The 13283-nt window shown below is 51.8% G+C and overlaps 4 protein-coding genes across 4 annotated transcripts; 3 read left to right on the forward strand and 1 right to left on the reverse strand.

Moving 5' to 3' along the window:
- Positions 1 to 543: 543 nt before the first annotated feature.
- Positions 544 to 1350, forward strand: SNOG_00944 (hypothetical protein; the record flags this gene model as incomplete). Its single annotated transcript, XM_001791559.1, has 2 exons — positions 544 to 648; positions 673 to 1350. 2 exons carry the CDS (start codon positions 544 to 546, stop codon positions 1348 to 1350), a joined length of 783 nt encoding a protein of 260 aa, XP_001791611.1.
- Positions 1351 to 2497: 1147 nt separating this feature from the next.
- Positions 2498 to 5995, forward strand: SNOG_00946 (hypothetical protein; the record flags this gene model as incomplete). The annotated part of the gene is given in 6 exon segments (XM_001791560.1): positions 2498 to 3791; positions 3809 to 3865; positions 4230 to 4384; positions 4448 to 5384; positions 5432 to 5602; positions 5652 to 5995. The coding sequence occupies 6 exon segments, from the start codon at positions 2498 to 2500 to the stop codon at positions 5993 to 5995; spliced, it is 2958 nt and encodes a 985-aa protein (XP_001791612.1).
- Positions 5996 to 6328: 333 nt separating this feature from the next.
- SNOG_00947 (hypothetical protein) lies at positions 6329 to 7413 on the reverse strand. The gene has a single exon (XM_001791561.1). The coding sequence runs from the start codon at positions 7257 to 7259 to the stop codon at positions 6390 to 6392; it is 870 nt and encodes a 289-aa protein (XP_001791613.1). The 5' UTR covers positions 7260 to 7413; the 3' UTR covers positions 6329 to 6389.
- Positions 7414 to 9135: 1722 nt separating this feature from the next.
- Positions 9136 to 13095, forward strand: SNOG_00949 (hypothetical protein; the record flags this gene model as incomplete). Its single annotated transcript, XM_001791562.1, has 5 exons — positions 9136 to 10381; positions 11399 to 11505; positions 11567 to 11965; positions 12023 to 12547; positions 12601 to 13095. The coding sequence occupies 5 exons, from the start codon at positions 9136 to 9138 to the stop codon at positions 13093 to 13095; spliced, it is 2772 nt and encodes a 923-aa protein (XP_001791614.1).
- Positions 13096 to 13283: the final 188 nt, after the last annotated feature.

A 13283-nucleotide genomic window follows, 5' to 3' on the forward strand; every position in this document is an offset into this window, starting at 1 on the left:
CTTCTTCAAGCTGCGAAGAGAGAAGCAATAGGATAGCTAGGTATTAGACAAAGGGTGAGTCGAGTAAGTTCAGTTGACATGGTTGCTAGAGTAATTCATATCGAAAATACAGTATAATTTTATACTGCGATTGTTCAATATCTGACCTCTAGTTTCACAAATTGCAATTGCCTCCATTCAAACAACAAACATGTCTGATCAATCCACTGCTCGAAACTCAGTAGACATTGCTGAATACCTTAATCGCTTGCCCGTCGCGCAGCAAGAAGCTGGAGACTAGCTTCACATATAAGAAGGGTTTGAGCACGTGAAGAAGAGCAGGAGGGTGCATGCTTATCAGCAAGATGAGGACGAAGTGCAGTTTGCAAGAGTTGGAAGAAGGGGGTGAGAGAGAAGACAGTTGAGGGTACCGCTTCAGCTACTCGTACGTTCCTTTCCTCCTTCCTCGCCCAAGAAAAACCCTCTAACCTCACCACCGAAGTCTCTGACCTCACATGTCACAACATCGCCCATACTCACATTACCTCGCGAGCTACCGCCATCATGGCATCTGTATCCTGGGACCGCAGATACGACCTGTATGCTCAACACGCAGCAGATGCACTGCCGTTGCTACGCTTCCAGCCAATATACCACTCACTCCAAGCTGTCGCGACTGATGTCTGACTGCAGCTCGCGGCCATCATTTTCGCATACGGCGTTATCACTAATCAAAATAAGCCTGAGGGCCAGGAGCCCACCCCACCCAGTGAAGTGCGAAGGCAGATACATTTCGAGATTGCGAGGCGTTGGTGGGCGTCCCATCCTACTTCCGCTACTCAGCCCACGCCATATGCACAAGCTACTCAAAGTCCGCTGGTACCTCAACCTCTGCACACTATTCTATTCACGTCGACCGTGGAAGCTACTCAACCGACCCTGCTCACCCAACCTCTGCTCGCTGCTCAGTTTACGCCAACCGCACAACCTTCTCAGTTCATATCCCACACCACTCACTCTGTGCCTGATCCTGCCATCCTTTATCACTCCGCTCATTACACGCCTGCTCATTTCGACACGACCACCCCGCAATATTTTGCCCAAAATGGCAGAGAAACGCATCCAACAGTAGGGTGGATTGATGGGAGAATCACAGAGTTCAGATCAGATGCTCCAACAGCTTTGTCTCCCGTAGCGGCTGCACGACCAGAGGCGATCGTAAGAGAGTCCGATACGATGTTTGACATTTCGAGCCATAACAACTACTCCAACCTGCCCTCCAGCGGCTTAGAAAATATTGCCAGTCACACAGACCCTTCAATGGACAACAGCAACAATAGCAAAAACAACAGCAGCGATGATTCAGGATAGTCTCCATCATTCTCTATGCATCATCGTCATGCCATTCCTACTCGAAGTAGAGACAAAATCGATTTGACTTCAAACCACCCAACTACATCCACGTCGACCAACTTCCCAGCTGCATCGCAAGTACCTGGAGCTCCAGTGACGCGGTGGAGGTCTCCAGAGTCACAGTGGAATGCCCCAGTTCCAGAACCGATCTTCAGACATGGTCTTTGGAAGTGTTCGTTCATAGGCTGTGCCAAATAGTATTTCCATAAAAGGTCCTGCACTACACACATGCGTCAGCTGAATGCTAGCTAAGAGAATTAACAACGGCAGCTGGAGTGGGAATAAGAAGGCAGATAGTGGATAGCTTTGCTTTCCGCAGGAGTGTTTAACTCATCTTCCGGTTGATTGGGGCATACATTGCTAGTATTAGGACTAGCTTTCAGCCAGTGTCTATTCACGAAATTCCGGGGCATGATAAAGGGTCGAGACCTTCTTAAAAGTCACTATGAGCTAGAAGAAGAAAGGCGTAGACAGGAGGCCGATAAGATATTGAATATCAATAGCTCTCCACTGTCCCCATCGTAACACAACCAGCTAGCCCACTCGCTTAAACCCGCCCGCCGCTTTCCTGTCCTCAACGCCATGCCTTGGCCCTCCTTCAAGCCCCAAATGTCGCAATAACGCGCCTTTGTGATTGGCCCGCAACAATTCCAAGTATCCTCCGTTGAGCTTAGGATGAGTTCCCGAGAGACTTCAGCTGGCTTTCAGGCATTCGTATTGCCCACGTCTCCTCTCCACTTCCCAGTGTCGAGCGATGCCTATCCAATCCATCATCAGCTCCCTGCGTGACCACACGCGCACGCGCCGCAACAATGCGTCTCTGCAACCCAATACCGAAAAGCTAGGATGGCGCCTCGCAGAGGTGGGCGCGAAGACGTGGGATCTGGGCTTCACGGCGTTTGGTGGGCCGCCTGTGCATTTCCAGATCTTGCATCGTAGATTTGTCGAGGGACTGGGGTTCGGGGGGAGTAAATGGATTGACGAGCAGACTGTGAGTTGCTAGGAAGTGGGTGAAGGTTGTGGGATCGGAAGCTAATGCCTTTGTGCATAGTATCAGGAGTTGTTTGCGATATGTCAAGCTCTCCCTGGGCCGGCGTCGACTAAGATGGTGTTTTGCATTGCTATGATACATGCGGGGATTGGCGCTGCTTTGTTTGCGTTCTTGCTGTGGTCGCTGCCTGGCGCGATTGGCATGTACGCTCTTTCGCTTGGAGTGCAGAAGATGCCTGAGAAATTACCGCCCATTGTGTACGCGTTGCTGAGTGGCATGAATGCGTCTACCGTTGGGATCGTTGCATTGGCCGCAGTACAACTAGCGGAGAAAGCGATCAAAGACCGCATCACGAGGATTCTAGTAATTTTCGGAGCATGCGCTGGGTTGTGCTATAACGCGCTCTGGTACTTTCCCGTGCTGATAGTCATTGGCGGATTAGTAACGGTTGTGTGGGACGTCTGGCTGCACCAGAAAATCGGCAAGCTCAGAGCTGGATATGCAGCAAAGAGGAGAAGAGCAAAAAACGAAGGTGGGGATGCTGAAGAGACGACCGCAAGCCAAGTCGTCCCACCAGCGCAGGAGCTGCAAGTCAGACGCCCAGAAGCCGTGAAGCGCAAAGCACATACTGGAAGCTCGACAGATCGTATTCTCCCTGTTGAGGAACACAGTGGTCCAAGTCAGTCTGAGCAACATCGCAGCACAGAAGAAATCACAGAGCTGGTACCAGTCGCCGACACCAGGACACACAATCTCTCCGTTAAGATCGGCATTTCTCTCGTTGTGGGATTCCTCCTGTCCTTCATCGTCGTCATGGTGATTCGCGGTACTGTCGATGCCCGGAGTCTAGCCTTCGACCTCTTCTCAAACATGTACCTCGCGGGTACAATCATCTTCGGCGGCGGCCCCGTCGTCATCCCTCTTCTGCGAACCTACGTCGTCGACCCAGGCTGGGTCTCGCCCCGAGACTTTCTCCTCGGTCTCGCCATCATCCAAGCCTTCCCTGGCCCGAATTTCAATTTCTCCGTCTACCTCGGTGCATTGACATTAGCTTCGACAAACGTGCCTACGATATTCGGCGCGCTGCTGGCTTTTGTGGCGATCTTTTCTCCTGGGCTGATTCTGGCTGTTGGTGTGCAGTCGATTTGGCAGGCTTTGCGGACGAAAGCCTGGGTGCTGAGTTTGCTACGGGGCATCAATGCTACGGCGGTGGGGTTGGTGTTCACGGCTGTGTATAGGCTGTGGGAGATTGGGTACTTGACGCCGCAGAGCAGCGATGGAAAGAGCCTTGCTGGTGAGCCTTGGTGGGTTGTGGTTGCCGCAGTCACGTATGCAGAGACTGCTTGGTTTGGTGTACCGCCAGCTTTTGCCATTTTGTTTGGAGCTGTTCTTGGGCTTGGGTGGTATGGTGCGGTTGGCTCGTAGGGAATTGGAGATTGAATGACCTGCAGGAGACGGCATTTGATGTTGTACACGTAAACAGTATGTAATGGCTATCATGCTGAAGCCATAACACTTGCCCTGCTACATCGATACCCATTACACCTCGCTTCCGGAAACGGAGATAAGCGGAGGCACAAGCTCTGTCTAATAGAGTCATAGTGCGAACGGGAACGGGGAGAGTCAGCGCTTGATTGTGGAGAAATAGCTCAATCCCGTCGATAGCGGACCCGAGTACAATATCTCCAAGCAATTCCATACATCAAACCTCTAATTCATTTTCCAGACATTGCTGAGGAAGCAATCGTGTTGTAGCACAACGGTGACATCGCGGCCATGGCGCCAAACATGACCGAACCCCGGGAAACCTCACCTCTACTTCCCAAACCAAATACCTGCACCTCAGCCACCGATGAAGGCAGTTCCACCGCGCCCAATCCCCAAACCGAAGATGGAGGCGACATCGAGCGACAAACCAGCAATGGCACCGCCTCGAAGCACCAAGGCCTGCCTGAAGTCCGGGCGCGCATGAAATACATCTTCCCCGCGATAGCCATCGGCGTACGTGCTCTCCCGCTTCCTCTACCATATCTGAGGACAGTTGGCTAATCGAGTGTATTCCAGGTCTTCCTCACCGCCGCCGACACCACCCTCGTCGTCTCAACCTACGGCACCATCGGAACCGACCTGCACGCGCTGTCCTCCACCTCCTGGGTCGCGACGAGTTACTTCCTCACGCTCGCCGCGCTGCAGCCTCTGTACGGAAAACTCAGTGATATCTTCGGGCGCAAGGAATGTCTGTTGTTTGCGTACTTGGTCTTTGGCATCGGGTCGACGCTATGCGGTTTCGCGCGGACTATGGGCGAGTTGATCGCTGCAAGGGCATTTGCGGGTGTCGGGGGAGGAGGCATGTCCGTGTGTGTGAGTGTGTTGATGAGTGATATTGTGGGGTTGAGGGAGAGGGGCACGTGGCAGGGGTACATCAATGTCATGTATGCGTCTGGAGCGGCTGCTGGTGCGCCTTTGGGAGGTTTGCTTGCGGATTCAATTGGTTGGAGATGGGCATTCATAGCGCAGGGGCCGCTGTGCTTGCTCGCTTTCATTGCTGTGGCGCTCGTACTGGAGCTGCCGAAGCAAGACCACGCGCATTGGAAAGAGAAGGTTTTCAAGATTGACTTCTTGGGGGCTGCGATATTGATCGTTGCGGTTACTGGACTGCTTGTGGGGCTGGATCGAGGCTCGAATGGAGACTGGACGAGTCCGATTACGATCGCTGGACTTTGTACGACGCCGTTGTTTGTCGTCTTCATTCTGGTCGAGAAGTATGTTGCACGCAATCCCTTTGCTCCGGGACGCATCATTCTAAATAGGTCGCTTTTCGCATGCTACCTTTGCAACTTCTTCTCCTTCGGCGGATGGCTGGCATCACTCTACTTCATTCCTCTGTACTGGCAGGTCATAGGCGACTATAGTGCTGCTCGAGCTGGACTGCTGCTGGTTCCAAGCATTTTCTGTGGCGTGAGCGGATCGCTTGCCGGCGGCTTCTACATGAAAAAGACTGGTAAATCTTCAACTGGAAGCTCATGACTCGTAGCTAACTTGGGAAAGGTAATTACTACTGGATCACCGTGATTACATACACAAACCTCACATTCGGCCTCGCGCTGATCCTCATGACCGCCGGGACCATTACGAGAAGCCTCCCTCTGATGGTACTTGGCACATGCATCTGCTCCTTCAGCAATGGCTGTGGAGTGACCACAACTCTCATCGGTCTGAGTACGTGCAATCCACCAGACTAAACTTTCCCGCGCTAACAATACGCCAGTTGCCAACGCCTCGCACGCAGACCAAGCGGTTGCAACAGCATGTAGCTACCTCTTCCGTTCTCTCGGATCCGTCTTCGGCATTTCCATGTGCGCAACAGCCTTCAACCAAACATTGCGGAGGTCGTTACAAACTGCTCTGCACGGCGACAAAGATGCAGCAGAGATCGCAGAGCGTGTTAGAGAAGGCCTGTCGTACTTCAGAAGTCTGGAACCACATCTACGCGACATTGTGAGGGAATGTTATAGCCAGGCTACGCGTGCGGCTTTGGGCGTTGGCCTCAGTCTCGTGATGTGGTGTGCTGTGTTTGCATGGTTCATCCGAGAGAAGAAGCTTGGGGGGTGAGCTGTTATGGAATGCATTGCACGGTAACCGTGTTGATGAGTTTTCTTTTTTTTTAAAAAAAGGGAGGGGGAACATTATTGCATGATGGCATATCAATGAGATTTGTGCCAATTAGAAGACATCTCTACCGCCTTGTAGTTCCAGTGAGTTCGAACATACAAGCGAGGCCTATACCTAAAAAAATATACCCATCGCAGTTCCTCTCCCTCTAGATACTGTTTCCTCTTCATAATTCGCTCAGACTTTGCAACTGTTTCACTACAGCAATAGCATGGGCAATCACTTTTCCCGATGATCGCCTATAAGTGACTACTTCGCGGAAGATCTAGTTCTGAGCCTCTAAAAACAATTCGAATTAAATAGTGGCCGACAAGACGACTCAGTGTTAGTATATTTATGCTGCTACCCATTTTCCAATCGTGAACTGACTGTTGCACATGTTCACTAATTCCCAATCCTCTGCCCCTAACACACAGTCATCACCGTCCCTCTTGCTCCCATCTGCCACTCCTGCTACAAAGCATGCTGCCATGTAATGATCGTCAGTGGCATGAGCATCTCGAAACATTGGGTGCTTCATTAATCTCGTGATACCCCTTGTTAGTGCACCCTTCTTCGTACCATTTCCGCAGTTCCGAAGGAAGACATCCTCGACACTTTGTCTGAACTCCAACATGGGCGCCTCAGGCGGATAGGGTTGTGCGAAGTTGTCCGTATATCTGAGCATTTGGCTCCAGTTGTTGCGGTAAAGGTTGTGCACCGCGCCACCAGTACCGATAATCAGGTAACCTTGGTCGCGGAATGGAGCAAGGATTTGCCCCACGCGTGCATGGAGATGTGGATCAAAGCGCGAGTTCATACTGATGATTGTCGTCGGTGGGCACTTCTCCGGAAACATGCGGATCAAGATCAGATATGTGTCGTGAATCCAGTCAAAAGATTCGTTTGGTCGGGCGTCCATTCCTCCCTCTCTCAACGCCTGTATGCATTTCTTTCCACTCTCGAGATCGGGGTTGAGCTCGTAGTCGGTATATTTCCGCGGATGCACGTATGCGACCGGCGATTTGTTGGGCTTTGGGTTCATAGACACATCGATTCGGTTTGTGCCTCGTGCGTCCCAATGGGCACCCATCATGATTACGCCCTTGAAGCCATGTTTGTTGGCTTCGTCGCCGCAAGCTTTCCAGTAATCGGCTGAGCGCGACTCTTCGCCCAACATCATGGTCGAGCCATGGGAGAAGAAGTGAACTGGCGGAACGGCCATTCTGAATAATTTTGTGCGTCCGAAAGGCAAATGACGATAATCAAATTGTGATCTTGAGCGATGTTGTTATGCTGCCCAGCTGGGTCCTTGACTGTCTGTGATTATTTTTGACAGATGGACGGCGGCTCTACTGTTGGAAATACAGTATCACGATGATCTCTATCAGGGCCGATTAAGGTCCAAGACATAATCACTAAAACCCGAGCATCCAGGACTACGCGTCCACAGACCAGGATCGTGAAGTGGAGGAACAGAAAGCCAGCGGGGGCCACATTTCGCTTCAAGCTAGGCCCGGCCAGACGCCAACTCCGCACAGTGCCGCGAGCAGCCCCAAACTCTCCCGTCTCCACGCGCCCAGCTTGTCCCCAGCTTCTCCTCCACTTCACTGCCCCGAGGCCTCCAGCGCTGATTGAGGTTGCGACACGACGAACATGCAAGCTACGCCAACACAAGGGCACAATCAGACAGCAGCCACCAGCCCCGATCTAGAACAGCCCCAACGGCTATTTCAGTGCAGCACTTGCAAGCGCTCTTTTACCAGAGCGGATCACCTCACGCGGCACGTGAGAGCGCGTAAGTGGATCTCCCGAGCCAGTGCGATAGTTCGTTAGCGGGATCTCACATCATGTCTTCTTCACATTATGCTGAACACCCTTTCTTGTTCGAGGCTCCGCGTGCTTGATCTAATGGATGCTTCATCATCGTGCAAAGCGTCCATGACATTTATGCTTACTAATATGCAACACAGACACGAAGTCCAAGCCGTACGTGTGCCCCATTTGCTCAAAGGGCTTTGCCAGAATGTAGGTTCCTCACTGGCTATCAATTCGAGTCACATGCGTGGTGTCTAAGCTGCAACAGAGATCTCTTGAAGAGACATGTGACCAACCACGACTCGGACTCTGCAAACAAACGACAAAAGCGCGAGATTGCTCGCGACACCCGTGTAGTGCAAGCCTGCGAGGCCTGTTCATCAAGTCATCTACGATGTGAAGACGAGAAGCCTTGTAGTCGGTGCAGGAAGAAAAACATACCCTGTCGCGTACCCGAGCCTTCCGCAACAGATGATAGTGAGCTTAATGAGCTGGATGCCGTGCATGCGGCACAGGATTTGTTAGACCTTTCCCACGGCTTCGACTTCCCATCTGGAGCAACGCCCTCACAGAGCGGGCAACAGCCACCAATGACGCCTAAATTCGACATGCTTAGTCCTTCGGGCCAGTTTAAACACCCATCGTTGACAGGAACCACGACAGCGACAGCGTCGGGAAATGGCATAAGGAACGCTTCTTCGGCTACTGATACTGATATGCGACAACGATCTTTGACGTTGTCGAGCCATGTTCCTTCGGGGGTGGAAACCATTACGGACAACCAGCATTATGCAGGAGACACAGGGAACGATCTCGCATTCTTCGATCCGACAGTTACACACTTTGATGAGACTCCCAGTATTGATCCGTATTTGCCCGACTACTTCCGCAGCATGCCGCCTTATGAGGCCTTCTATTCTGGTCAAGCAACTCCACGCGGTATTCTGGATATGAGCTTCGACATAGACGTCGGGTTGACAGACATCGACCTCGGCTTGCTTGATCAGTACAATTTTCAAATACCTTTTGCTGCAGATACACCTTCCACGGACAATCAAGGGGCTGAGCAACACATACCTGAAAGCGAAAGCGTTCCGGTGCGGACGGAGGCTTTCAAACAGAGCATCTGGCGGTATCTTCCACAACGACACAAAGATTTTGGCGGAGCCGAGCAGGCCAATCTGGCCTATTGCGACTCAGAAAAGGATAACAGCCGGCGTTCTCAGATCATACAGCGTCGAGCTATCTCCGAAAGACTACACCGCGTTAGTCGTGACCAACTAATGGCCTTGGTTCTCGGGACCTGCAGTCCTGAAAACGTCAAGCGAATTGCATCAGCATTTCCCAGCATCGAATTACTCGACACTCTGATCCAATTTTTCTTGACCTCACCATCCTTGGACGCACAATCCTGGTTTCACCTACCCACGTTCTCTCCCTCCAAAATTAATCCTGAAGTGCTAGCAGCCATTGTTGCAGCTGGCGCTGTCTCGACACCTGATGTGCCTTTGCGAAAGCTGGGGTTCGCTTTGCACGAGGCCTCGCGAATTGGCCAAGCAAAAGCATTTGAGGCAGACAACTCGGCAATCAGGGACCTTCAGCATCTTCAAAACTTGCTCCTCGAGCTGCAGATCGGCATGTGGAGCGGTATCAGTCGCAAGATGGAGATCGCTGAAAGCTTTCTCCAGCCATTGATGACCATGCTTCGACGTGGAAGTCGATTTCGCCGCTCTACATGGAGGCAGATCACTCCTCCTACTGATGATAGCAGTACTTCGCTAGAGAATCAGTGGCAAGAATGGGTCGATCAGGAATCTTACCTGCGTCTAGCCTACCGCGCATTCGAGCTCGATAGACAGTCATCGATGGCTCTCCTAAAACCTCCACTGATATCATACTCAGAGATGCAGTTGCCTCTTACAAGCCCCAACATCTTATGGCAAGCTAAGTCAGCGTCTGCATGGAGGCAGGCATACCTGAGTATGCCACATGAGGCCACCAATCGCCCCTCCGCACTCGAGGTGTTCTTGGATCTTGAGCAACTCGCGCGTTACGACAGTGCTAGCACAACATATCTCCACATGATATGGGGCATGGTCTGGGAATACAGACAGATGAGTACTCTTGCTGCCAAGTCTCATGCGAAAGCGAGTAATAATCTGATCTTGTCATCCCGCTACCAGGAGCTTGTCAAACAACTAGAAGACTTCCGTGTCAGCAGTCCTCCATTGAGTCCGGGCAACGAAATCACGTTCGAGTTGATGCTTCTGCACTTAAATGCTCCGCTGGACGAGGTGCAGCTATTTGCAGGTCTGGAGGGTCAAGAGGAAGCGCGGGCTGCTTATCCAGCTCTGCGTGATTGGATCAAAAGTGTGCCAGCACGCCAGGCATTGTGGCACGCCGGCCAGATTTTACGTGCTGCAGAGAATCTACCAAGACCGCTGCTCCGCAACTTTAACGCAATTGCAGTGTATCATGCTGGACTGATTCTCTGGGGCTATGGGTTCCTCAAGCGATCCGTCTCTACTGGTCAGACCCCAAATGATGCATCACAAACAATCGTGGTTCTCAATGGGGACGATTCATTAAGCGCAAGAAGGTTCATTACCTTGAATCGTGGTGTTCCTTCTATTCTGCGACCTGGATCACATATCAGCACTCAACTTAGCGATGTCTCGGGTGTAATCGATGGACTAATACATCTGCTACAGGCACCACATGCCGCTATAGAAGGTTCATGTCCGCCACTTGTAGGCAATCTGGTCCAGCTTCTAGAAGGCCTTCGTCTTGCGACTAGATGAATGCGCTGGACATGGTAGCAAAAAGACTGTCATCCTGCTCCCACCGGAGTAAGGTTACATGAAGACAATCTTGTGTGACATTATTAATAGTTCATTTATATCACAAAATGTCTGCATACAGTCGCGCGCGTTTCTATAATCGAATAGCCTGCAGACACATTGACATCTCTCGTAGCATCTAACATCCTATTGATGGCCGAAGTCCTTCCAAAAATGCAACTTCTCCGATCATTGCGGTTGTCCTCTGCCTTGTTTAGACTATAGAGCTGAGCCCTCTCCACATTCCGACCACCACAACCCCATGGGGGCGGGAGTGCAGATGAAGCTTGGTCCCAACGCGGCTTCCTTCCCGTTTCATCCGACCTATCATCGCCATCTTGGGCGCCCAGGGATTGGCATCATTCGCTGCAAGGTAGATTGTTAGCGCATAAACCCATGTCTGAGACGCCCTCGCGCGGCGGAGGTATCTCTGTGCCTCGCGGGTATATAGTTTGTTGACTCTACCGAAAAACAACACTCTTCTAGAGTGCGGTGTATGTATCTTCGAGAGACCATCACCCAAGGTAGAATTATTTGACCGCCCTGATCGTGCCCTCCTGTCTGTACGCGTATCATGACTTCTCTGAAGGGGGCCTTCTCCTTATCCAAGGATGAAGTCCGAAATGCTATGCCTCCGGGTACCTCAACACTTATCGGTCAGTGAGCCTCACAACAGTAAGGCGCATCCGTCTCTGACCAGTTGCAGAACACCTCGAATGGACAGCATCTCAGACCAGTGTTGACGAGATTCGTCTCGTTCCTCAGCCCTCAGCAGATCCCGCAGACCCATTGAATCTGCCACTCTGGCGCAAGGTACGTTCATCGCACGAACTGTACACGGGACTTTACTGACGACGTACCGCTTCATTTGTAGTTGGCCATGCTAGCGGTGATGTCTATTCATCCCTTCATCGTCAACTTTGCAAGCTCTTCCATCGGAAGTGCGCTGCCCATATACGCGTCGACGCCGATTTTTGGCCTCCCACCAAAGCCATTCTCGGAGCTCACATACCTCATTGCCGTCAACCTGATCATGCTCGGCGCGTCTAATCTGTGGTGGGTGCCGTTGGCTAATACCTTCGGCCGTCGTCCAGTTACTCTTGTCAGCCTGTTATTGCTCATATTTTCGAGCATGTGGGCTGGCCTAGCAAAGACATTTAGCAGTCTCCTTGCGGCTCGGCTTTTCATGGGCATTGGCGGCGGACCAGCAGATGCGGTGTCACCCGATGTTGTTGGCGAGATCTTCTTTGTTCACCAGCGGGGACGTGCCATGGTAAGCCCGACAAAGATACCGAAACTTGTGATTCAGCCTTACTGACGTGACTTCAAGGCCATCTATACTGTCTTCCTTTCGCTCGGTTCTCTCTTCGGAGGCACCTGCGGTAGCTATATCGTTGCTGCTGGTGGGATTCCTTGGGTCCATTGGGTCAATGTTATCCTCTCCGCCGTCACGTTCGTTCTTTGCTTTTTCCTCCAAGCAGAGACGCTCTACATCCGGCCCCAAACAACCGTACAGCTCGCTAGCGATTCGAACAAGGCCGATGTTGAGACGAAGGAATCCGTCATCGTTGCCGATTCGTCGGTCCCAACGACTTCATACCCCCCTTACACCTACATGCGGTCGCTCCGGCTAGTAACATACCACCCGGGAATCGTACAGAAATTCATTGCGCCCTACAAGACCATGAGACTTCCCGGCGTCTGGCTTGTGTCGCTCTGGTATGCGGGTCTCGTGGGCTTGATCGTAACGCTGAGCACGATCGGCACACAACTTGTCGCTGTCCCGCCGTATCTCTGGGGCAAGAATGTGGGACTGATCAATGTGGGGGGTCTCATCGGTGCGCTTCTAGGCGGTGTAAGTGACGCAAACTCTACCCGTTGACTGACGTCCACTAACAAGCGTTTCAGGTCTACACATACTTGTCAGCGGATTGGATGACCAAGCGTCTCGCGAAGAAAGACACCCGTGGTCTCTCAGAGCCCGAGTCGCGTCTCGTCACGGCGCTTCCGTCTCTCTTTATCGCCACCGGCGGATCATTCATCTTCGGCTTCGTGGCACAGAACCCCTCGCCAAAAGGTTGGGTAGGCCTGCAAATCGGTCTTGCCATGGTGTCTTTCGGGCTCATGCAAGCACCGTCTGTTGGCTTCAACTACCTCATAGAGTCATATAATAGCATCGCAGGAGACTGCTTTGTCGCAGTCACTTGCGTTAGGGCTATCATCTCGTTTGCGTGGACTTTCTTCGTGGGTACTTGGGTCCACGATGCTGGAGCTGCTGAGCCTTTTGGTATCTTTGGTCTGTTGATGGGTGTGTTTGGTTTGCTGACTATTCCGATGCTTATCTGGGGTAAGAGACTCCGCATTTGGACGGCCAAGTGGGTGCCAGACAGATCTGCGATGTGAAGGTCTCATGGCGAAAAGCGTGAATGCGCGACATCTATATAGCGATGTCAAATAGTCGTATTTATTTACATATGAGATATTAACTTACAATCTGTCTTGTTCTCCCTCTCCTCCTCAGACGTACCGCCGTTCAAGGTTGCATAATGGCTACCTTTTAGTGATTGAAGACTTTGATTGAGACGCTACAC

This window comes from Parastagonospora nodorum (genome assembly GCF_000146915.1).
Source record: "Parastagonospora nodorum SN15 chromosome Unknown scaffold_1, whole genome shotgun sequence".
NCBI classification, from domain to species: Eukaryota; Fungi; Ascomycota; class Dothideomycetes; order Pleosporales; family Phaeosphaeriaceae; genus Parastagonospora; species Parastagonospora nodorum.

Excerpts from the sequence above, each read along its gene's own strand:
- SNOG_00947 (XM_001791561.1), bottom strand. The coding sequence starts at position 7,259 with ATGGCCGTTCCGCCAGTTCACTTCTTCTCCCATGGCTCGACCATGATG.